Source organism: Drosophila sechellia, chromosome 2R (assembly GCF_004382195.2).
Source record: "Drosophila sechellia strain sech25 chromosome 2R, ASM438219v1, whole genome shotgun sequence".
Lineage (NCBI taxonomy): Eukaryota > Metazoa > Arthropoda > Insecta > Diptera > Drosophilidae > Drosophila > Drosophila sechellia.
Window position 1 is genome coordinate 6,087,346 of NC_045950.1, and position 21,004 is coordinate 6,108,349.

Genomic DNA, 21,004 nt, shown 5'->3' on the forward strand with positions numbered 1-21,004 from the left:
GTATGCGCGTATGTACATACATATGCAATCCCATGTGACATAAAGATGTATATTGATTGTCTAAATATGTGTTTAGACATGATAAGTAGGCAAACTATAAATATGTTCTATTTATGGGCTGCAGTAAACATGTCACAGGACAGCATAAGTGGCAACTACAGATAAGATTGCAGCGGCCTATTGCCGAAGTGTCAAGAGATATGACCACGCGGGAGGTGATTAGCGCGGTCATAAGCCTCAAACAAAGTTTTTAGAATAAAACTCAGCTGCAATTAGCAACATATAATGAGATGATAAGAACCTATGTAAGAATGAATAAAAGGCGAAGCCCTCGCAGTAGCGAGTCAGTTAGATTCAAACACCCGAATTGAACTCATTAGGTGTACGCACAAGTTTATAGTGTGAACATTGATTGTATCTCTTGAAAAGGTGATTAAAAGCTAGGATATAAATAATGTGAACCTTGGATATTACCACAATAAACTATATATGTATATCTGGTACTAAAATCAAAATGTTATATAAAAACGAAAATCGAGATATACATACATACATACATATTTTCAACCTTGCAAGTCCCGTACTCTACAAGAAACGGGAATACCATATCCTACAAGTCCTTTTTCATGACTTTTATAATTATACGTATGTAAGAAATTTTTTGTTCTTTTCTATTGGTGTCCTTTTGTACCTACGTTTCCATAACTCGTGGTGGACATCATAAACCGTAGAACACTAATGACATTAAACTATTCTAAGCACTTTAAAGCGAGTGAAGGTACTGTGAATGCCTGTCATAAGATGGTGTAAAAATAAAATACCTTTTTGTTTAGCCTTATCTCAAGTAAGGCGAGCTTGTATTCTGATTCTTAAACGTACGTCTAAACAAACGAAAAGACAGCGGAGATCGCATAAATAGAATGCGATCGGCTTTTCTTCTTTCAGTCCGCAGCGAAACGTCGAGCTGCGCAGTTGTGCACTGGGCGTTGGAACTTTATATTTACGCATGCATGTACATATATATATATGTACTTAGATCGAGTGTAACTGTTTAGAAGCATGGCCGGCCCCCTAGTGAGTTTAACGTGAAAGCAATCCTACAGCACAGTTTTTGTTTATAATTCCACCAACCGAAGAGTGTCATGGCCGCGGAAAGTGATAGCGATGTGGAGATCATAGAGCCCATGGACCATCATCACCACCATCGGCAGCAGGAACCATATGGGCATCCCACCAAGATGTACCCGCAAATTCCATTCGGCATACCCTCCCCACCATTTTCACCCACTGATCGTACGGATATGCCGCTGGTCAAGGAGATTCTGGCTCGCAATGAACATATAAATATTCCCGAAGGAACCGTGCTCTGTGTTCCGTGCTACCTGTGCAAACAGCCCTTCAATGACATTGAATCCTTCAAGGAGCACTTCACCCAACATGCGGCGGAAATTAACGCCTGGAATACAACGCGTGCGCAGGAGCAGACACCTCCGCCGACGATAAAACCGTTTGTTCAGTCAATGAATAAGTCATTCGAGCATCCCACAGATCAGCACTTATTCCATTCCATTGATCATGGGGCCATGGATCACCATCACAATGCCCAGTATCGCAATCGGATGGAGTTTTGCTGTCAGCCACCCGCGAATTTTTACTCATCGCCGCTCGAACCACAAATTCCTTTTCAAATGCCTGCGGTTCATCAACATCCGATTCAGATACCACCCATGTATATGACCGCTCAACATACGGTCTATGAGACACCAATGCTGTTTTTAGGAAACCGGAGACTCGAACTGCGCCAAAAACTGCCAATGTCACCGCAACCTCCTCTGGAGCATCCTGGTCATCCAATGCTTAGCGCGGGTCCAAGTAATGAACATACCTCGCCTCAAATGCAAAACGTTTGTGTGTCGGAAGGAATTCCCACAAGGGTAGAGAAACCACCGGTCTTGGAAAATCACCGACTTCATGCACAAGATCCGATTCAGGATGCGGGTGCAGGAAAGTCCCGATCGGCGGTGCTGATCAGACCCAAGCCCCCAAATGCAAAACCCCCGGCTTTCAATCGAGGTCATTTCGAGTGCAATTGGTGCGGAAAGCGATTGAGCTCCCGCCAGTCGCTGAAATACCACGAGAACCACTTCCACGGGGATAATGAGCTGACAGCGAATCGGGTAGAGAAGGATTTGACCAAGCAGCACAAGTGCCTCACATGCAAGAAACGCTACAAGCGGCGGACCTTTCTCCTAATGCACATGAAGGTCAAACACGGGATTGCTCTCCCGGGCAGGATTAATGCTGATCCCGAATATCCAAAATCTGTAGATCCGCCTGCAACCGCGGAGGTTCCTGTCTCCCCAAAGTCGTCGCCGGACGAGGCACCGAAAAAGGAGATATGGAGCACAAGAATATTCAACGCTGTGGCGGCAGCCAAGTATAAACCAGCCAGCGAGCGGGCGGACAAGTATCTGGTTGCACCACGTCAGCAAACCAAGCAGTTGGAATCGGGTTTTACGATCACGCCTAAACGGACGTATCCACTCCGTTCGCCCTTCTTCAATCCGTATGTTCAGCTAGTTTTCATCGTCGTCATACAACCCCTCTGAATTTTCAACTGTTTTTTAGGGATCTATGGCTGGACTGCGATGGCTAAACTTGGCTGGATTTTAGGCAACTTGGAGTATCAAATATTCGAGCTAATACCGCCTTCAGCCTAGCTGGATGGCCGACCGACTGCATTAGTCTTGTTATTTTTAGCGATAAATATTACTTCGTTTCATGAAGCTTCTGAGTATGTACAATGTACGTATGTATATAATAGCATGGATACATATCGCACTCGTAAGCGATCTATTCTGTGGCCTCAGCACTTCGGATCTGAATCTCGATGTCGAAGTCCCAAAGCCCCAAACTTCTTGTCATAATAAACAAACTAAAAACGCTGAACATTGCAATAAATTGTAAGCACTCGTACGCTCAAATTCGTCCGTTTCTGTTGTAGGTTTTGTACATAAAATGGAAATGAAGAAACGCGTAAGCAAAACCAATAAAAACTGTGATTTTTTTACCCTAAGTGTCCTTCATTCCTTTCAAAATGGAGGCATTTTGAAGTGGGTATTCTCGGGTTACCCGAAGTACCTAAAGTGGAAAGTAGACCCCGTTGATATTTTGCTGATAGTCCCTTTAAGAGCAAAGATATTTGACACACATGTTTTTTGCATCGAGTTAAAATATAACATTTTTCTCAGAAGGCCAGGGCTCTAAATAATAATGAATTGGGATGTATCTGTATACATACCATTCCTATACATATTCTTTTTCATCTTTATCATATTTTTCCGAACGCTGCATTTATAATTTATAACATACATATCATTCTAACCCGAAACATCTACAATTTTTATAATATTAGTACTTGCAGTATGAAAGACATTTTTCGTTCTTTAAAATATTTTTAACGAGTCATAATCCGCTGGCTAAGCACATATGTTTTTTAAAATTAAGAAATATATTATTCTAATACAACTTTTTAAACAACTTTAAATGATAATATATAATTAATGTAATAAGGGAACATAATGCTTTAGTTAGCTTTTTATTTCCAGTTTCTTGGCTGAGCAACGCGAACGTTATCAGAAAACTGAGCTTAGGACCTACACAAATTTCATTTGTTACTTGCTTGCTAATCTTTATGTTCGTCTGGTGTTTAGTTTGCGTATCCAAAATAAAGTCATACATTCTTCAGGCTATACATAATAAATATCATCTTTAAACTCAAGGCGTGTGAAATCATATGTATGTATGTATTTAGGTTTAGTTTTAAACCAAGAGAGATGGTAGAGTCTCCCGACTATTAGATACCCGTTACTCAGCTAGTGGAAAGGCGAACGCGGAATTTAAAAATTCATATCTTTCGCTGCGTTTATGTCTCTGGAAGCTGCATCCTTAATCTCAACATACTAACTTTTATAGTTTCTGAGTTCGAGGCGTTTCGGCGACTCGGCTATTGATCCTGATCAAAAATATATATACAAAAGTATAATTTAGGTAAATATTTGAATTTGTATGTATTCATACATATGTATATCTCTCCTTATAATATTTGCCTTTTCAGATTTGGAAGCGGTTTAAATATGAGCGCACATTTTTCGGCTAAGTTGCAAGCCTAATATTTGTTTTACTAGAAAAACTCCTAAATCGAGTACATACATAATGCTGTGTAGGTTTAGAAAGAAAAGAAAATTATGCTAACTGTACCATCCGAATTGAACCCATTTCATATGGAAAGAAAAGGGTACTGTTTGTTTTAGACTGCGCTCTTTTTTTTCGATAACTTGTCGAACCAGCGCTGATCGATATCTGCCCTAAGTTGCACTACCCACAATAGCTAGTTTTTGTTATAGCTAAAAGAAGCTAAACGCGCAACACTGATATGACACTGCGCTCTCTCCAGTTTTCACAATGATTGTGGAGAATGAAAGAATAGTCGATTTCTTGTATTCGAAGGGAAGACTAGTGACATTTAAGTGCGCATCGATTAGTCTGGACATTGCGTGAAAAGAAAACATGTAAATAACGGAGAATAACGCAGAACACGAGGAACCGTATGGGAGTAGTAATTTCACAGTTCACAAGTTAATGAATTGAAAATATATGAGAGAGTTTCCATTCGTTTACCACGGTATATTTCTAAGCTAACATAAAAATAAACAAGTTGCATGTGAAATAAATATATAATGGAAACGGCGTTGGATGAAGTGCAACTTTCCTGTCTGCTGTGCGAGCAGACTTTTGATGCCACTGAGAAGCTGGACGAACACCTCCAAATACACTTTCCGCAGCCGGTGAGCACCGGTCAAACATGCGATCTATGCGGGCGCGCGATGCGATCCTCGCTGGAGCTGCACCAGCACTACAAAAGATACCATGAAGCCCATGTGCCCAACACAGAGGGACACTTTCAATGCCAGCTCTGCGAGAAGGTATTCCTGCTCCAGGATCATCTCAAGGTACACGTGAAGATTGAGCACGCGACCGATGGCTACCAACCAGATGAGAAGTCCTTAGATTGGCAGCACCACAGTCCCAGAAGTTTAGACACAACAAACGATTATAAGCTAGATCCCATCTTGTGTCCTCCACCGAAGAAGAAGTATCCGCCGCGCTCCCCCTTCTTCAATCCGTAAGTCCAGATACCCAATTCATATCTGTAAATTATTAAAGTTGACATGTTTGCAGGAATCTTTGGCTAGGCGCTGACAACTCTTTTATGTAGAGGAATATAGAACTAGCATAAAATAAATTGCCAAGGGCTCACCGACTTATTGAGTCTTATGCGCCATCATCTATCCATTGTAAGTGATTCTCAATCAAATTAAGATTTAAGAAAGAAAGCAACAGATGTGCCTGTATATATGAAAATAAAACGCATTGCCTTATGATTTAATTAAAATTTATTTCGCTTTATATCTTGATGTACTCGTATGTGTATAAAGTATGCTACAGTATTTGTATATGGTTTTTCGATTAGTTATCCCACTCAAAGAACGACAACTGCGCCACCTGAAGTACAGGGATGGGGTCTCTTTATTGATACAGTATAATATTCCTTCTAAGCTTAAGACATTCACTGCCTAGCAGTCCAATGAATGCAATACACAATACCAAATCTATTTCCGTACATTCGTTTGAAATAAGTTCGCTAACTATAGTGCAACAAAGCGCCTTTCCTTACACTTATAAATAAATATAGGTTTCTCTGGACTCCGGAAAATAAATACTACTGAAAACAGCAAACAATTGGGGTAAGCGATAACAATTTGTGGGGCTGAGAAGTTTGCAGAATGATTGAAGCAGTTGGAACGAACAAAAATCGCGCTAAAGCATAATGTACAACAGTTTCGTTGGTTTATTGCATAAAGTTTCTATAATAAATAACAGAGCCATCCTCTTCTTCGGGAGCTCTACTGACTGGTGGTTAGCTGAACTTTTGACTAATGTTCGCCCTAAACGAACTGGCAATATCTTAGTTTCTGTTGTGACAAGTTGGCTCTCTCGCATTTACTATGATCATTAATTGATTTAATTTTATTTTTAGTGCAACAAATCAACAAATAAATAAATACATGCACTTTAAAATTACCTAAGCCGGGAGAGTGGGTTGGGGATGGGTGGTTAAGATGAATCAAGTGTATGTCTGTCCCGAACTGGTCTCCATTGTTTCGCGCCAGTGTCACCTGCATTCGCTTCGCTTCTAGTCACCAGAGTCTGAGTTTTTAGGTTCTTAGAAACTCGTATTTATGCTGCATACAATAGTGGTAGGATATCCTGCTTATGTACTATTTAACCTGAGCCCGAATGTGTTGCAAAAATTCATAGTATGACAAACTAGATTCACTGCGATCGTCGGTTAATCTCTCGATGAACTGGCCCTTGGCCGTGCTCGTGTCCCTTTAATTTAAGATACAAAAATTAGCAAGGTACTAACAACATTTTAATAGTGGTCCACTTACCTAATTATCTGCACCAGCGCAGAGTAGGGCTTATCGTAGTTGAGTCGCAAAATAAAACGCTTCAGCACATCGTTCTCGTTGCTCACAACATTTGGCAATCCGTATACATAGTCACCCAGCTCTGCAGTGGAGCTGATGCCTGAAATTAGAAACAGGTTAGTAACACAAATTGGTTGGATTTTAAGATCATACCCAGCACAGCCTCCAAGACATCGGGCGGCACATTGAGGCCGACATAGATCATTATCAGAGTGCCGCAATCCATTAGGAAAATTGACCGAGAGTCCAAGCTGTAGTTAAAGCGTTCGTTATCGAAGGTCAAAAATAAATCAACTCTACTCACTGTTCCGCGGACAATTGAAGACGCGGCAGCTCCGGCAACGGTTCATCCTCGTCCTCGTCGTCATCCTGGTTCGAACTAATGTTCGAGTTGCGTGCGTGGTAGATCAACGCATCAATCTTGTACAGCTCCGGGTACACGTACTTCATTAGCTGGTCCAGCGGTAGCGTTTTCATGCAATCCATGGCGTAAACCCGATCATCCAGTCGTGTGCTAGTTCCCACACGGAAAGCGGGCTAGTGGAAAACCGAAATTAGCTGCGATAACTAAGATCATATGCAAAAAACTCACGTGCTTAAGCAGGCCCAAGATGTAGAGCGGGAGCAACGCCAGGCTGCGCGGCGCTATCAGCTGACCGGACTGTCCCGATGGCAGATTTTGTGCTATCTTAAAGGCATTGTAAACGTCGATCGTAGCGTTGATGAATGCATCGCGGGCGTCTGACAAGTTCGAGGCGACCGACCGGTCAACCGCCATTTTGGACAGCAGTCCGATGATAGCTTCCGTGTCTGCTGAGTGCATTACCTCTGGAAGCGAAGCGGTAACCGGCAAGCACACGGTGTGCACCCGGATTCGGCGCTCTCCTTCGCTGTTCGTATAGAGCAGCGCAGCTTGGAAGCAAATCGTTTTCGCGTCCGTCAGGCTCTCCTCGTAGGAGATCTGCATTCCATATCCCGCATCCGGATTCACGTTTGGCAACGAGAGCAGGTCCGTGGAGCGCACGAAGAAGTTTCCATGGAATGTATGCACCTGCAGGCCACGAGTGCAGCGGATTCGCATTACCGCCTCAAATCCTATTTTCCTGGTAAGATAGCGCTTGAAACACGACCGGAACGAATCTACCATGTGTGGCTTGGTCTTCTGGTAGAGCGGGAAGTGGTGTACACAGCCGCCGCTGTGTTTGCTTATGCCAGCTATAGGGAAAATGAAACTCCAATAAGTCTACGGTGCTCTATTACTCGAAAGAGAACTTAATGCAAAAAGGCAGATTGAATTTACATCACTAAGAGTCACTTACAAATGGTTGCCATGTCGCTGTACTGCTGGTTCATCAGGAAGAGGTCACAGGCTATTTGATAGCCGGAGCACTCTAGGGCAAAGCGCTTGTAAAAGTCCGTTGCCGGGTTAAGGTGAGCAACGTCCTTTGCCGAGCGGTTGTTGGGATCTTCGCGTGGCTCCAAAGCTCCGGGTCCCTTGTTGGGAAGGCACGATTGAAAGACGGTTATCCGTCCGCCAGACGCTTGCTGTAAGCAGTATTCACGATGATTAAGGTTCCTCTTTGAATAACTCAACTCACCATTAGCTTGAAAGCAACCTGCAGAGCAGCACCCAAGGCGGACCCCGGATCGTGGGTGTGGGCAAACCGCTTAGGCAGCTGCTTTAATAGATCACGCACCAGTTCCTTGCACTCCTTCAGGTTTACCAGCAAACTATCAGGACGTGGCAGGAAGGGGTCTTCGATGTCCAGCAGCGTCATTTCGTGCGGCTGGTTGAGCCCCTCGGCCATGCTGTAGAAGTGCACGAAGCTGTCGAAGCAGATGAATCCCACCTGGGTCCTCGCGTCACCGGGCATCTCGTCTAAGTGCCGGTTGAGTACGGCGCATGCGGCCTCCAGATAGCCACTCTGCTGCGCGATTATAGAGACATCGAAGAGAAACAGGTACATGGCCGGCTGCGGCGGTCGCAACATGTACTCCGATGGAGCAATAAACTCTATGGTGCTAGAGCGAACCTCGGGCCTTCGGGTTACGTCGCCGTATGTCTTTGTGGCCGGATCAAATTGAAAGTCATCTGGCACTGCATGTACAAAGAAACATTGGATTACTAAATCCATTATATGCTGGGAATTCTTTTCAATTACATTCGTTAACTCGATAGCACAGATTGCACTTCCACATCTTGCTGTCCACGAAGTACACGAAGGGATTTATGTAAGTGCGGCACAGCCGGCAACGCACAATGTTGATGCACTGAATAACAGGGAGGCTCTGTGGGAGGATTGCCAAGTTAAAGTCTTTAATATTAAATTATATTTAATAAAATTCTTACATTGACATCACGGAAGGGATGTATCACAATACCCAGGGGCAGACGTGACTTCTGGAGCAGAGAGTTGCTCTCAGGGATCTTGGTCAGCGTACAGCGCATAATGCTCGGGCTACAGTTTATGGACTCGTGAAACTGGTTATGCAAAACCACTTTTGGCGGAGGCAACGTTGCCGGCGTTAAAATATGCCGGTTCTGCATCAGGTCAATAGTATCCTGTCCCCACAATCTGCTGAATCCCTGCTGAGCCACGTTTAGTGGACCACTGGTTCCATAAGGGCCCCCTGGTGCACTCTGTGGTTGTTGCTGAGGATGTTGTCCGTAAGCCTGAGGAGGCGCCTGTGCCTGATACTGCAGTGGAGCTCCAGCGGGTTGGGTTCCGAACATTCCCGGCGGCGGTGGCTGCACTGCAGGCTGAGGAGGTGGTGGCTGTTGCTGTGGTGCTGGTTGATAAACTTGGGAGTATGGATACGTCTGTGATGTCTGCTGAGCTGGCGGCATCATGGGTTGGGCTCCCGGCGCCGCTACATTTGGTAAGCTCGGCGGCCATACTGCTCCTGCTCTTGGTGGCGGCGGTGCATTCTGTAGATTGTTGTTTTGCTGACTCTGCTGCTCGGGGTTAGTTGGTGGGGGTACTCCGTATGGAATTCGCTGGCCCGCTGGTGTTGGTCTACTGGCCACCGAGGCACTTCCGTACATTTTGGCCGGATTTGGAGCCAAATTGGGAGGCTTTTGTCCGCTAAACGGCGTCGCCATGGCATTGGGAACTATTGCAGCGGCCTCTCCGCTGGCCGCCAACAGACTGTTGGCGTCGTTGAACTGCGGTGGACCCGTCTGGGCCGAGGCCACTCCCCTGCCATCCTTTTGCGTTAGAGGTGGGTACTGTAGCTGAGTTTGGGGCTGTGGCAAAACGCTGGTACCTCCATTTGCTCGGCTGGTATTCAAGTTAAGATTTTCCAGATTGCTCGTCAAGTTGGTCAGAGATTGGTGCGTCGGTTGGGGCGAAGGACGCAGTCCCGACGCAAGGGGCGGATTGTTCAGCGCTGCAGCAATTGGTCCTTGAGCATATTGAGGGGCAGCTCCTATTGGCCTTGGGGATGCAGTACGCGAGGAGTTCGCACTGGACGCCCCATTGCTGCCATTCGTAATGGGTGGTCCGTTAACGGTGGGCGGACGCAGATGGGGCGGCAGCGTGCTAGGCGGCAGTTGCTGCAGAGGTGTAGCTGCTCCAGACGTGGGCGGCAAGAACTGGTTCGAATTACCACTCTTGAACTGCTGCGGCGGTGGCACATTTCCTGCCGCTCCTGCTCCCGGAAAAGCTGCTGCAGGGGGTGGTTGCTGGAACTGTTGTGGCTGCTTCTGTGGTATATACTGTTGACCAGGTGGTGGACCACCTGGCTGTTGCGGAACGCTTCCTTGCACACCATTTACAAAATTGTTTCCGTTCAGAGGCATAGGAGCGTGGGCGGGAGGCACGAAGTTCGGATTGTAAGTCGACATGCTGCTAATTCATAGGTTTGTGGTCTGAAAGATGAAGAATTACATTTTGTTTAGTTGCTATCTTATCACTGACGAAGGTTGCGTTGCTGCCGAACATGCCGACATGAAACTAGGAATTATCTTATCGTTCAATGCCAAAATACGAGTAACATGAACAATGTGCGGCTGATAAAAGTTGTAAAGTTCTCAAGCGGGATGCTTTTCCCGCTTACAGACAGTGTAGAATTTGCAGTGATAGCTGATCAAATGGAATGCGAAATTCTGCGCTATTGGTAAATGTCTTGATCCATTGTTTACAGAACTGTGTCTACGTCAACAGTAAGTCGGAAATAGGGTGATAATTTCATATCATATTTGGCTGTTTAAACAGCTTCGACAGCAGATCGTTATGGGTTATTATGTGATGAACAACGTGTAAGTGTGCGTGCCCCAAGCATTTGACCTCGCCATCAACGATCGCAGAAGGTGGGTCGGTTTGGTTGGTGACCCAGATGCAGTGGAGGCAAGCAGGAAGAGAAAGGATTCGTCTCCTGAACAAAGCGAATTTTTGATGACGTGCCTATTGGCGAAGTCAACCCGCCACGCCCACCACCCCACCACCCACTCAAAGAAATTGGGGCAATCAAGGCATATCGAATGTGGTGCCTATAACATGGTTACCAATCACTTATCACCTTCCCGAGCTTCAGTTTTCATTGGCATGAAGTTCCTCGACCAGCACTTGCACTTTGTAGTTGGCTCTTCTTCTTGCGCCCTTGATTGGCGATTTTGCTGCGGACTATGATTTGGCTTTTCGCCTTTCGTTGTGAGACAAAAAGCGAATACAGATGTGGAAACCACTGGCTGGACTCTTTGTTCTGGGATTTTGTCGAGTCCTTGGCTGGATTTTTCTTCGCGAAGGAAAATTAAACGATTTTCGCACTTCCCTACGCTCTCTCCACTCACAAAACTTCCTTCCGCACTAGATTCTTTCTTACACGATTTCAAGCGCTCCTCGCGTGCTCCGGATAGATGCGAACACGTCCTAGATTGGCAGGCGGATTCTTTGGACTTGGCGTCGTACGCTGCTATGCACAATTAACTTAAATGCAAACTTTTTGCATTTTCCGGAGAACAAAAAATTTTGAGGCCACGTCAATAGTGTGACCGTGCGTTTTAAAAAAGAGATGACACTGCTCTGGGTCGCCTTTCGATTGCAAATAAAAGGCTATCGATACCAAGGTAACATTATTTTTGTAACAATTCAAATTTAAAACTTAACGCAATGTTTATCAGAGAAGATAAGCAAAGTATATTATAAAACTCTGTTAATGATAGGAGTATGTCGCATTTTTAAATGATCATAAGCCCGAAATCCAAAATCCATCACAACTGCTTAAAGAACAAATCGCTTTATTTGCAATATTTGTATCCGTTTCAATCAATCTGCTTGGGGTATTAGCTCAGTTTCTCAATTAACACGTTGGTTAAAAAGAAAATCGCAAAAATATATACAAGTTTCACCCGGGCTTGGATATAAGTTCCAATTAAAGCCATTGGGATTACAATTCTTTTATTCTACGTGGTAACTAGTTCGTTAAATATTACTTTAAATCAATTTCGAAGCGTATTTACTTTATTCGTTTCATTTTGCGTTAACTTTGCGTGAGAGTAGTCGGTAGATTTGCTGTGTGGGTGGTGTTGCTTTCTGGCTTGTAAGTTATAAAGTTATAAATTAAATGTAATGTTTATTTTTCACCGTGTCTAGGAGTTCGGTTATCAATTGGATTCTATTACAGTAAGGTGTAAAGGTGTGTCAGCAGCGGACTGTTGGTAAAGCTTTATTGTTATTATTGTGACAATTGGAATTCGAAACATAATACTAAAGGTAATCGTATTTGATTAATAAACTATGCGACTGGAAAATCATTGTGCACCGTGTGTTCTATGTCCGTGTGTCTGTCCTGGGGTCTTGGAAAGAAGCGAGGGGCAGTATCTGTCGGATACTAGCGTGTCGGTATTGTATTTTGTCTATAGCAGAGTCTTTTATTTCAAAAATAGAATCTCTATCCTTAAGTAACTATCATTTTGTAATCTACTACTTTTGATATATCCCATTATGTATTGGATTTCTTTCTTTGTTGCTAGTTAGTAAATGTTAGTAATGTAAAAGGTATTGAATAGGTGTCATTGTGTTGCAGTTTACTGCGATTGCCTTTGAAACACACTAGTACTTAGTAGTAAATAATAATCGTTAATTCTGTATAGAAACTGTGAGTGTTTGATTCTTCTGTCTCCGCTGAGCTGCCGGGTTTGACTCGCGTTCCAACCTAATGAGCAGAGCTTTACTCTATTCTTTTTCTCTGTGTATATTATTTACAATAACCAAACCCTGGAGCCTCCATCGTGGATCTCCTTCGCCAGTTCAGTTGTTGCTCTAACTTTTCCTGCATTCGTTACGTTGTATCGTCAGTGTTGAGAGGTTTGCGCACTTGTGGAATTAAACATATAGTTGAGGCTCGTTCTTGATATGATCCATATTATATAGACGTTTTTGGTGTTGTTGCTCTCGATGTCAGTCGGAGGCATTATCTCTTGGCCTCTTTCTCCTGCATATACATGCGCTGACTCAGCGGCTTGGCGTAGATCCAGTTGTCGCCCACGGGCTTAAAGTGCTGTGGACGAATGTTATCTGTCAACTGATTTACCCTATATCGTGGTGACATACCTTGTGCTCCCAGGCTAGATCGTATTCCTTGCGCACCTTGGCTTGATCACGCTGCTGTTGCTCCACAACGAATTTGGCAGTTGTAGCGCGCTCGATGTCATTGAACCTGCGGAAGAGCAACGAACAAAGAGATTACATTTTTCATGACTCGCAAGTGAGGGTCAGGGAATAATTGGTATGGCAGATTGGTATGCTGTTTACTTGAGTCCCGCTGTCACTTCCTTCCAAACGCGTCGCGATTCGTACTCATCCTGCTCAACGATTGGTCGAACTTGTTTCTTAAATATGGGTATGCGATTTACGTCGACGAATACTTCGGTTTTCTAGAAAATTCAAGAGATTCATTCAGATTCACTATGTGGTCAACTGATTCGGATTGGGTGTAATACTGAACACACAACAATCATATATATATACATATATAAGTACAGATAGCAACAATTTGAATACAACGTTGGACAATCAGGCATAGGATTAATTTGTGGGTTCGATTTTCTAGACAAACAAAGTAAACACACAGAGGAAATGCTCCCGAGCTATTTAAGAGAAAAGCAGAAGAATCGTGGATAGTAAGTAGAGGTCTAGGTGGGGTTGTGAAGGGTGGATGTGGCTGCCAACTCGTGGGGTTGTTTGTTGCAGCGTTTTGCGCAGTATGCGGAGGAAAAAGTACAAGTAAAGGATCAACATTTACAGAAACCATATATAATAGTACACTACAAACATTAACCAAACATATTTTGAACGACTTACGTTTTTATCATGCCATTTGGCCTCCATCAAACCACTCCACTCGCCCGTAATAGATACGAAAGGCTTCTTTTCGCTTGGCGCATAGACCTACGGATTATCCAAATTAATAACCAAATCGAAGGTGCACATCAAGAGATAGTCACCTCCGCCGAGACCCTGTTCCGTTTGCCGCCATAGAATGGCTTGGTAAGGAACTCCACGTTGGCATAGTATCCAGACTGCGGACACTTGATCTCCACCGAACCACCGAGCTCAATCCAAGGCACCGTAAGAATAGACCTAGGTAATGGAAATATTCATCAGTTGTTTGTAAGCAGAAACACTAGATACACGTTCTCACCTGCCGTAGCCGTTGGGGAAGGTCACTATGTACTCCTCGCTGCGATCCACCAGGGTCACAACACCCTCACCTATGTTATGAACTCCAATGGAGAGCCCCAAGAACTTCGACTTGGTCCACACATGGGCCGCAAATGTTATTTTTTTATTATAATGCTCCGCATAAAAGGCAGAAACTGAAACATATAAATGCGTAAACATAAGAAAGTCTTGTCTATATATATATATATTACTTGGCGGATGGTGAGACACTTGCTCAGCTAGAAAGGTGAGTTGATCCCGCCGGCACCAAGGCACTGGACCGTCGCGTACCTCCTGAGCGTCTTGGGATATCCCTAATATTATGGAAAACATGTAAGTGGTGGACAACAGTAGCTTGTTTTGCATTGCCTACCAGGAATGTCCCAATGGCACTGAAATACTTCTCCCAAAATTGGATTGTACGGCTTCTTGGCTACTGCACTTTTGCGCCCAGCATGGTAAGCACTCATATACCAGCGGCAGACCTGGACGATTCTGTCGCGTGGATCATCCAGATCCGATATTCTATTGGGTAAGATGCTTATAAGTGATATTATTGATGTAACGCCTTGAACTTGGGCATACTTTATAAACAGATCGGGATGAGCAAAGTAATCGGCGTACATCTCCAGCAGCGAGCGGCGCTCCAGAATAAACGTGGGCAGTACCACTTTCGTGAGGTCCATGCCGATTTTAACCTGGGACAGCAAGTGCGTGATCATCGATCCGTGCGCCTCCATACTGAGGTCCGTCTCCTCCTCCTCCTCGTACAGGGCGTCGTAGTCTATTCCGTTATCATAGCTGGCACTTCGGGAACTTACTGCGGTCCTCGCTGTCTTAATGCTGGTGTCCGCATCGGCAACACTTTCATCGATCTCTGGCAGCGTTTGGGGGGCAACTGAATCGCCCACAGCCACTGGCTCGGCATTGGCAAATCCATCCGGTGCCTTTTCATGCGTAGGCGATGTGGTTTCCGCAAAGCCTCGCGTTGCGCTGTTCAATGAAAAATGAGAGTAAAATCAGGACTTGTTGATTAGGATTCCGGCTATGCCTTGAATAAATCTTTAAACACGGGGCACAACAGCATCCTCAACCCACATCCGCCTCCTTTGCCACCTCAGTTGCTGGCTTCATTTGCAATTTATGAGGGAAGCACTTACGTCGACCTGGCACACATATATGTACATTCTATACTGTACATTCTCACCTCAGGCTAACGCGTCGGACCCACTTCTTAAACATGGTGGTTTCAGCCGCTGATGCTGGCCGTATGCGTTACTGCACTCCCAGCGCCTGCATAATTTCGGGTATAAAACGGAAGCTACCGAATCGAAGCGTAGACAAAAGCCGCCGAATAGTCTAGGCTATTTACTGGAAAACAAAAAAACTACTGGAAAATCCAACGGAGAGCCGAGGGGGGCCACTTGCACCCAAAGGAGCTCTTTGACACTGCGAGGCGATGACGAACGAAACTAGAACTGACAGGCATACACAAAGGCGACTTTAGCTAAGACTAGGCCGAAGGATGTCGATGACGAAGCGAGTCGCCGACGACAAAGCGTTGTCAGCTGTGCCAACAAAGCTTCGAAGGGAGCCCGTTGAGACGGAGGAGAAGGTTTTGTATTTATTATTTACACGCGACTTGGCAGAAATTACAGGCTGCCCCGAAACTACGACTGCGACGAACTTCGGGCATTGCATTTTGCATGCGCTGCTTAGGCGCATGCGCCTTTCCAAAGGAGAAGGAGGAGATGTAGAGCCGGAGCGGGGGGTTCCGGGCTGGGGGCAATGAATGCGTAATATTAGCACGCAGCACACATCACACATAACATAGCACGCTTGCCGGCTGCCGCATCGCATCTGATTGATGGCCAGTCGGCGCACTTGGTCAAGGGGCTGTCTTATATGCTACTTGTAAGACCTGCACAAGTGGTCCACTTACCAGCCAATCGGGGAGCTGCCAATGCTGGTGAAGGGATCGTCGTAGGCATCGTAGAAGTCATCCTCGCCCTCGCTGCTCGAGTATGAGGTCGCTGGCACAACTAAACCCAAAGGAGCGGTGGTGGCTGCCAAGATTAATGCCAGATTATCGGGGGTAATGCAAATTGAGCTTTCGCATTAATTTCGAACCGCTTGACCCTGGCTCGATGACCAGTTGCTTGGCCAAGAGCACTCACCGTTCTCAGTGGCCGAGTCTTCCTCGTCGTCGACCAGCTCACCCTTGCCTATCACTTGACCCTCTAGGGGCACCTTAAGGCCACCTGCCTGGATGTTGTTACAACTGCCCATGGCAACTCCACTGGTTGAGGAACTAGTGGAGGCCGTGGCCGGTGGGCCGTTGTAGATTCCATTTATGGGGTGGGCCATGTTTTTGGCAATCTGCAGGCTAACAATCGAGTGCTTAATGTGATCCAGCATGGCCTGAAATGAGAACTACGTATTAGCCAACGGGAGTGGTGAAAAAAGTGGTTTGGCTTTGCCAAAGTTTGCAGACGAAGTGAGCAGCTGCCATGGGTGGCCAGCTGCCGGTCGATTGACATTCTCTCAGGCTTTTGCATCTGGCCGCCTCTTAACCCTGAACTTGCATTGGAAATCGATATGAGTGGGTGGCCCAGTGGGCCTGGATATACGATTCCAACCACAAACTTCACTGGGATAACAAACACACAATCCCGCAACGAATTCTCTAAATTTCCAGCACTTCAAGCAAATCGAACTACATTTGAGGTTTAAAGGCTAAAATTAGCGCTAATCCGCAATGGAGTTTCTGGACCCACAGCTCCACAGCGCCGACAAGTTGTACGCACAATTCGAAGAGTATAAAAAGAAGCGTGAGGAAGCGCACTTGGAGATGAAGAACAAGGTGAACACCATGTTCAATTTGAAAGCGGATATAAAGGAGCTCAACGAAAATATGGAAACACTTCGCGTTGGAATGCAACAGCTGGATGACCAGCAGAAGGTTCAGCTGCATCAGGGAAAGCTAATGTCTCAGTCGATGTTTGGTACCATTGAGGCTGCTCCTCCAGATGAAGGTCAAGTCCCTTTGAAGGACGATGATACCATACCCAACAAGCTCTTGATAAAGTGCGAGGTAAAAAATTGTCTCTTTGAGAGCTGCCAAAGACGAATAGACAGCCAGTTGCTTTTGCTGCACTACCTCTGTGATCATGAGAACAAGGAAGCTTCCTTGCAGCGCTTCCTTCCCGTAGGGAAACATGAGCGGGCTGTGCTTTCTTTTAAGCCGACGAGCTGTAAGAATCCTGATAACCAGGTGTTGGGGCTCCTGGCTTACAATGCACAACAGTTATTGATATCCCAGCGACAATGTGAGCCCTATAACAGATTCCTGCTGAACCAACACTCGCACCTGGAAGGTCACATCCCGGTGGTGGTGCTAATTTCCCAGACATATCCCAAATCGGCTCTGCGGGATAGGCGTTCACCAGATAGCCCTGTGGCTAAGAGCGAGTTCGTCCTCTGGCTGGTTACACCCAGCGATGGACTGCAGTTGAACGTTACGCTTAGTCTCTATGGAAGAGATGTTGCACTAAAAACCAGCTGTGTTTTAGGTGTTCGAAAGGTTAATAATAACTGGGACGCGGACTACTACATGGCAGTCGACGAAAGCTACTGGCGTCTGACGTACGCCGAAGTGGATAAACTTTCAAACAACTTTCGTGACGAACTGCACCTGGAGGTTCTAGTTACTGAGGCAGAGGGAAACGTGTAACCGCTGTTTACTTACATTTGCGTTGTCCTGGAGTGCCTTGCACTTAGACTGCTCCACCGGATCGGTCAGCTCCGCGATGCGTTTGTCCAGCAACTGGGCAGGACAGAGAACGAGAAAAAATCACAATAAATTGCATAATGCCTGCATTACGTGGCACAATACTCACGTTCGTTTGCTCAATCATCAGCTGGAGGTAGGCATCTGCCTCGGAAACACGGCGCGCCACCAACTCCAGGTGGTTGGGTCTTCTGCCGCCTGTTCCGCTCCCGCCCCCTTCCTTCGTGTAGCCACCGGCGATGTAGAAAGCGCTTTGGCTGTCCCACAGACGCGACCGGTTCGCGTGGCGTCGAATGGTGTCCTCCAGGCGGCGCACCCACTGCTCCCGCTCCTCGTTGTGTCGCGCCTGCAAACGTTTGGAAAGTTGACAAGTTTAGTGGGCTCCTTTGCTTGTGTGTGGGTATTGGGAAAAGTTTTATCGTTACATCAAGGCAACAAAGTCAAACAAAAGGTAGAACGTGAGGACCAGACAGTGGTTTCTTGGTCGATGCCCGGATACCCTTTTCCGGTAATAGGACGAAAACTCTGCTTACCCAGCGGATAGGCCATCATGCTTGCTTTATATCTTTTGCTACGAAACCGCGAATTGCTAAAAGAAACGTGCTGCCCTCTTGATCTACATAGTTCTCGCTTACGTATACCACTAGACGTCATAACAAATCAATGCAAGTGTGGAATTGAGAATGACCTGGTTCTTCGGTTCATAAAACAAGTAATGTTGTATTTAAGCTATTACGGTGATTTCTGAACTATTAGTGAAACTGTTAAATATTGTTCTCGATCAAGCTTTCCATAGACAATCTTTATTTCCATTTACTTAGGACAAACTTACCTGAAAGTGGAAGGTCTTATGGTCCACAGTGATCGTGAATGTGTTGTCCTCCTGGTCGTCGATTCCGATTAGCGCATCCTTTAATCGCACACAACCACGCCTCACGCCCTTTATCATCTTCTCCTTCGACTGTAACAGAAATTCAGTCGAAATTAGGCAAGTTCATTAAATCGCAGCTCGTGCTGTCAAAGGGCTATTACGCGTGCTATAAATTAATGTATTCTAATCAATGCTTGGGGGAAATAAAAACAGTGGTCGGCGTGCTGTTCACGCTTAAATGTTCGCCAGCGGTCGAGGCTGTAGAGCTGCAGTCCACCAGTCCGACGCCACCTAAAGGATACAGGCCAGCGGAAGCCCAACACAAAGAAGCAAAATGGAGGCGACAGCAAGTGAGCCCCTCTTGGACTTGTCAAAAAACTGTCTCATGCCTTCAATCGAATTGCAGGTCCAAATTTGCAATCGGTGGTGGACATTCCCACGATGTATAAGGATCCCTGGTACATGATCACCGTGCTGGTCCTCTATCTGTACTTCGTCACCAAAGCGGGTCCGCAGTAAGTTCACATGCTAATGCCAGAGTCGCTTGTTTGCATGCGGGTCAGTGGACTGGACATTAGCAATTCAGTGGATTCGCTGGCTTACTTATTTAAGAAAGAAGACCTTTAATCCCTCGCTTATAGTTTCATGGAATGGCGCAAACCTTACGAGCTCAAGCGGCTGATCTTGCTACATAACTTCATTCAGGTGGTTTCCTGCATATATGTTATCAAAGAGGTGGATATTTGCAGTTTACAGCAGCACCATTGGCTAATTGATTTTTCTCCCGCAGGTCCTGTACATTACGGACAACACCATATACATATTTTGGAAGTGCCGCGACATCGGGAGCAGCCCAGAGCTCGTGAGGCGGTACTACAACTTGGCCTACTTTCTTTTCTGGCTAAAGATCTCCGAGTTGATTGAAACCGTGATCTTTGTGCTTCGCAAGAAACAAAACCAGGTGTCTAAGCTGCACATCTTTCATCACTTCTCTACGGTAACGCTGGTCTACGTACTGATCAACTTGAACAAAAATGGTAAGCTAGCCGGCTGCTGGGTGACCGATCATTTTCATAAATGCGTTCAATTCTACAGGTTCTGCTGCTTACTTCTGCGTGTTCTTGAATTCTATCGTCCACGTTATCATGTACTCGTACTACTTTGTGGCTGCAGTGGCGGATAAGACCTTGGTGCAGGCCCTAACCCCAGTAAAGAAGTGCATCACAGTGATTCAGATGACACAGTTTGCCTTCATCCTCACGCAGGTTGCTTCCCAGCTGGTATTGTGCGGCATGCCGCCCCTAGTGCTCCTCTACTTCACCACCGTCATCGGAGGCATGTTCTACGGGTTTTACGACTTCTACAATAGTGCCTATCAAGCCTCGCAGCGGCGCAAGAGTCAGACCCCTCAGCCAGACTCAAAAAAGTAATCCCATGTCCACAAATCACGCAATAAAAGGGTACCAACAAGTTTGTATATGTATCCAAATGTATCTATAGCAGATAAGATAAGACTGCGGGCCATTGGGAGTTCGTTCTGGGTGCGATATGGGTTTCAGTCAGGAGGTGCACTGCAGCCACTCACCGTGTAGTAGGACAGCAGACCAGCATTCTCGTCCAGAACGAAGAAGCGGTACTGCCAGCCCTTCATTACATTGGTCCACTTGCTTAGCGTGCCCTCCAATGTGCCAGATCCACCACTCCCGCTCTGGGGCGGTCCCAGGCTGGGGGCACTTCCAGTGGTGCTGGCCATTTGATCCAGCTCCCGTGACACGGCCACCGCCTCCTCCTCCGCCTTTGATCCCTCTGCGTCCTCGTGGCTGAAGGCTTTCCTTGTCCCCGGGCGCGGACCTGCCTCGTTCCCTGAGCTCTTTTCTGGCCAGGAGCTGATGATGACGCAATGTTGCTTCACAACTCGCACCCGCAATCTGTCACAGCCTCAACTCCGCTTGGAATTTGCAAAACAAAGCAAAGCCCTGCCAACTATCGATGTACGTAAACATCGATGATTTCCAAGCCCTCCTAATCGCAGCTCGAGTGTGGCCGCTCGGCGACCGCTGGAATATACCACCTACTATACCACCTAGCACACCTTACAAATTTGGAGTCATATGGAAAATGGTAA

General features: G+C 45.8%; 6 protein-coding genes across 7 annotated transcripts; 4 read left to right on the forward strand and 2 right to left on the reverse strand.

The window, feature by feature from the left end:
- The first annotated feature begins 538 nt into the window (after positions 1 to 538).
- On the forward strand, positions 539 to 3,500 carry LOC6608422. The gene is made up of 3 exons (XM_032716613.1): positions 539 to 1,074; positions 1,137 to 2,566; positions 2,629 to 3,500. The coding sequence occupies exons 1-3, from the start codon at positions 1,060 to 1,062 to the stop codon at positions 2,654 to 2,656; spliced, it is 1,473 nt and encodes a 490-aa protein (XP_032572504.1). The 5' UTR covers positions 539 to 1,059; the 3' UTR covers positions 2,657 to 3,500.
- A 398-nt stretch (positions 3,501 to 3,898) lies between these two features.
- Positions 3,899 to 5,455, forward strand: LOC6608423 (uncharacterized zinc finger protein CG12744). Its single transcript, XM_002033121.2, has 3 exons — positions 3,899 to 4,050; positions 4,118 to 5,185; positions 5,242 to 5,455. Exons 2-3 carry the CDS (start codon positions 4,740 to 4,742, stop codon positions 5,276 to 5,278), a joined length of 483 nt encoding a protein of 160 aa, XP_002033157.1. The 5' UTR covers positions 3,899 to 4,050; positions 4,118 to 4,739; the 3' UTR covers positions 5,279 to 5,455.
- A 111-nt stretch (positions 5,456 to 5,566) lies between these two features.
- LOC6608424 (protein transport protein Sec24A) lies at positions 5,567 to 11,560 on the reverse strand. The gene is made up of 10 exons (XM_032716610.1): positions 11,379 to 11,560; positions 8,905 to 10,425; positions 8,717 to 8,843; positions 8,153 to 8,652; positions 7,874 to 8,099; positions 7,147 to 7,769; positions 6,859 to 7,091; positions 6,708 to 6,805; positions 6,516 to 6,654; positions 5,567 to 6,453 (listed from the first exon to the last, which is right to left on the reverse strand). The coding sequence occupies exons 2-10, from the start codon at positions 10,399 to 10,401 to the stop codon at positions 6,342 to 6,344; spliced, it is 3,555 nt and encodes a 1,184-aa protein (XP_032572501.1). The 5' UTR covers positions 10,402 to 10,425; positions 11,379 to 11,560; the 3' UTR covers positions 5,567 to 6,341.
- Positions 11,561 to 11,910: 350 nt separating this feature from the next.
- Positions 11,911 to 20,874, reverse strand: LOC6608426 (oxysterol-binding protein-related protein 9). 2 transcript variants are annotated; one of them, XM_032716611.1, is made up of 15 exons: positions 20,465 to 20,874; positions 18,841 to 18,969; positions 18,118 to 18,354; positions 17,967 to 18,044; positions 16,396 to 16,639; positions 16,161 to 16,284; positions 14,804 to 15,211; positions 14,592 to 14,743; positions 14,431 to 14,532; positions 14,199 to 14,373; positions 14,002 to 14,137; positions 13,859 to 13,945; positions 13,310 to 13,431; positions 13,109 to 13,214; positions 11,911 to 13,055 (listed from the first exon to the last, which is right to left on the reverse strand). In XM_032716611.1, the coding sequence occupies exons 1-15, from the start codon at positions 20,630 to 20,632 to the stop codon at positions 12,969 to 12,971; spliced, it is 2,355 nt and encodes a 784-aa protein (XP_032572502.1). In that variant the 5' UTR covers positions 20,633 to 20,874; the 3' UTR covers positions 11,911 to 12,968. The 2 variants fall into 2 exon arrangements, with proteins under 2 accessions (XP_032572502.1, XP_032572503.1); XM_032716612.1 differs by lacking the exons at positions 16,161 to 16,284; positions 16,396 to 16,639; positions 17,967 to 18,044; ... (1 more) ...; positions 18,841 to 18,969; positions 20,465 to 20,874 and adding an exon at positions 15,426 to 15,652.
- On the forward strand, positions 16,625 to 18,112 carry LOC6608427. The gene has a single exon (XM_002033125.2). The coding sequence runs from the start codon at positions 16,977 to 16,979 to the stop codon at positions 17,949 to 17,951; it is 975 nt and encodes a 324-aa protein (XP_002033161.1). The 5' UTR covers positions 16,625 to 16,976; the 3' UTR covers positions 17,952 to 18,112.
- Positions 19,101 to 20,362, forward strand: LOC6608428 (elongation of very long chain fatty acids protein AAEL008004). Its single transcript, XM_002033126.2, has 5 exons — positions 19,101 to 19,229; positions 19,286 to 19,394; positions 19,521 to 19,614; positions 19,670 to 19,916; positions 19,975 to 20,362. The coding sequence occupies exons 1-5, from the start codon at positions 19,214 to 19,216 to the stop codon at positions 20,307 to 20,309; spliced, it is 801 nt and encodes a 266-aa protein (XP_002033162.1). The 5' UTR covers positions 19,101 to 19,213; the 3' UTR covers positions 20,310 to 20,362.
- Positions 20,875 to 21,004: the final 130 nt, after the last annotated feature.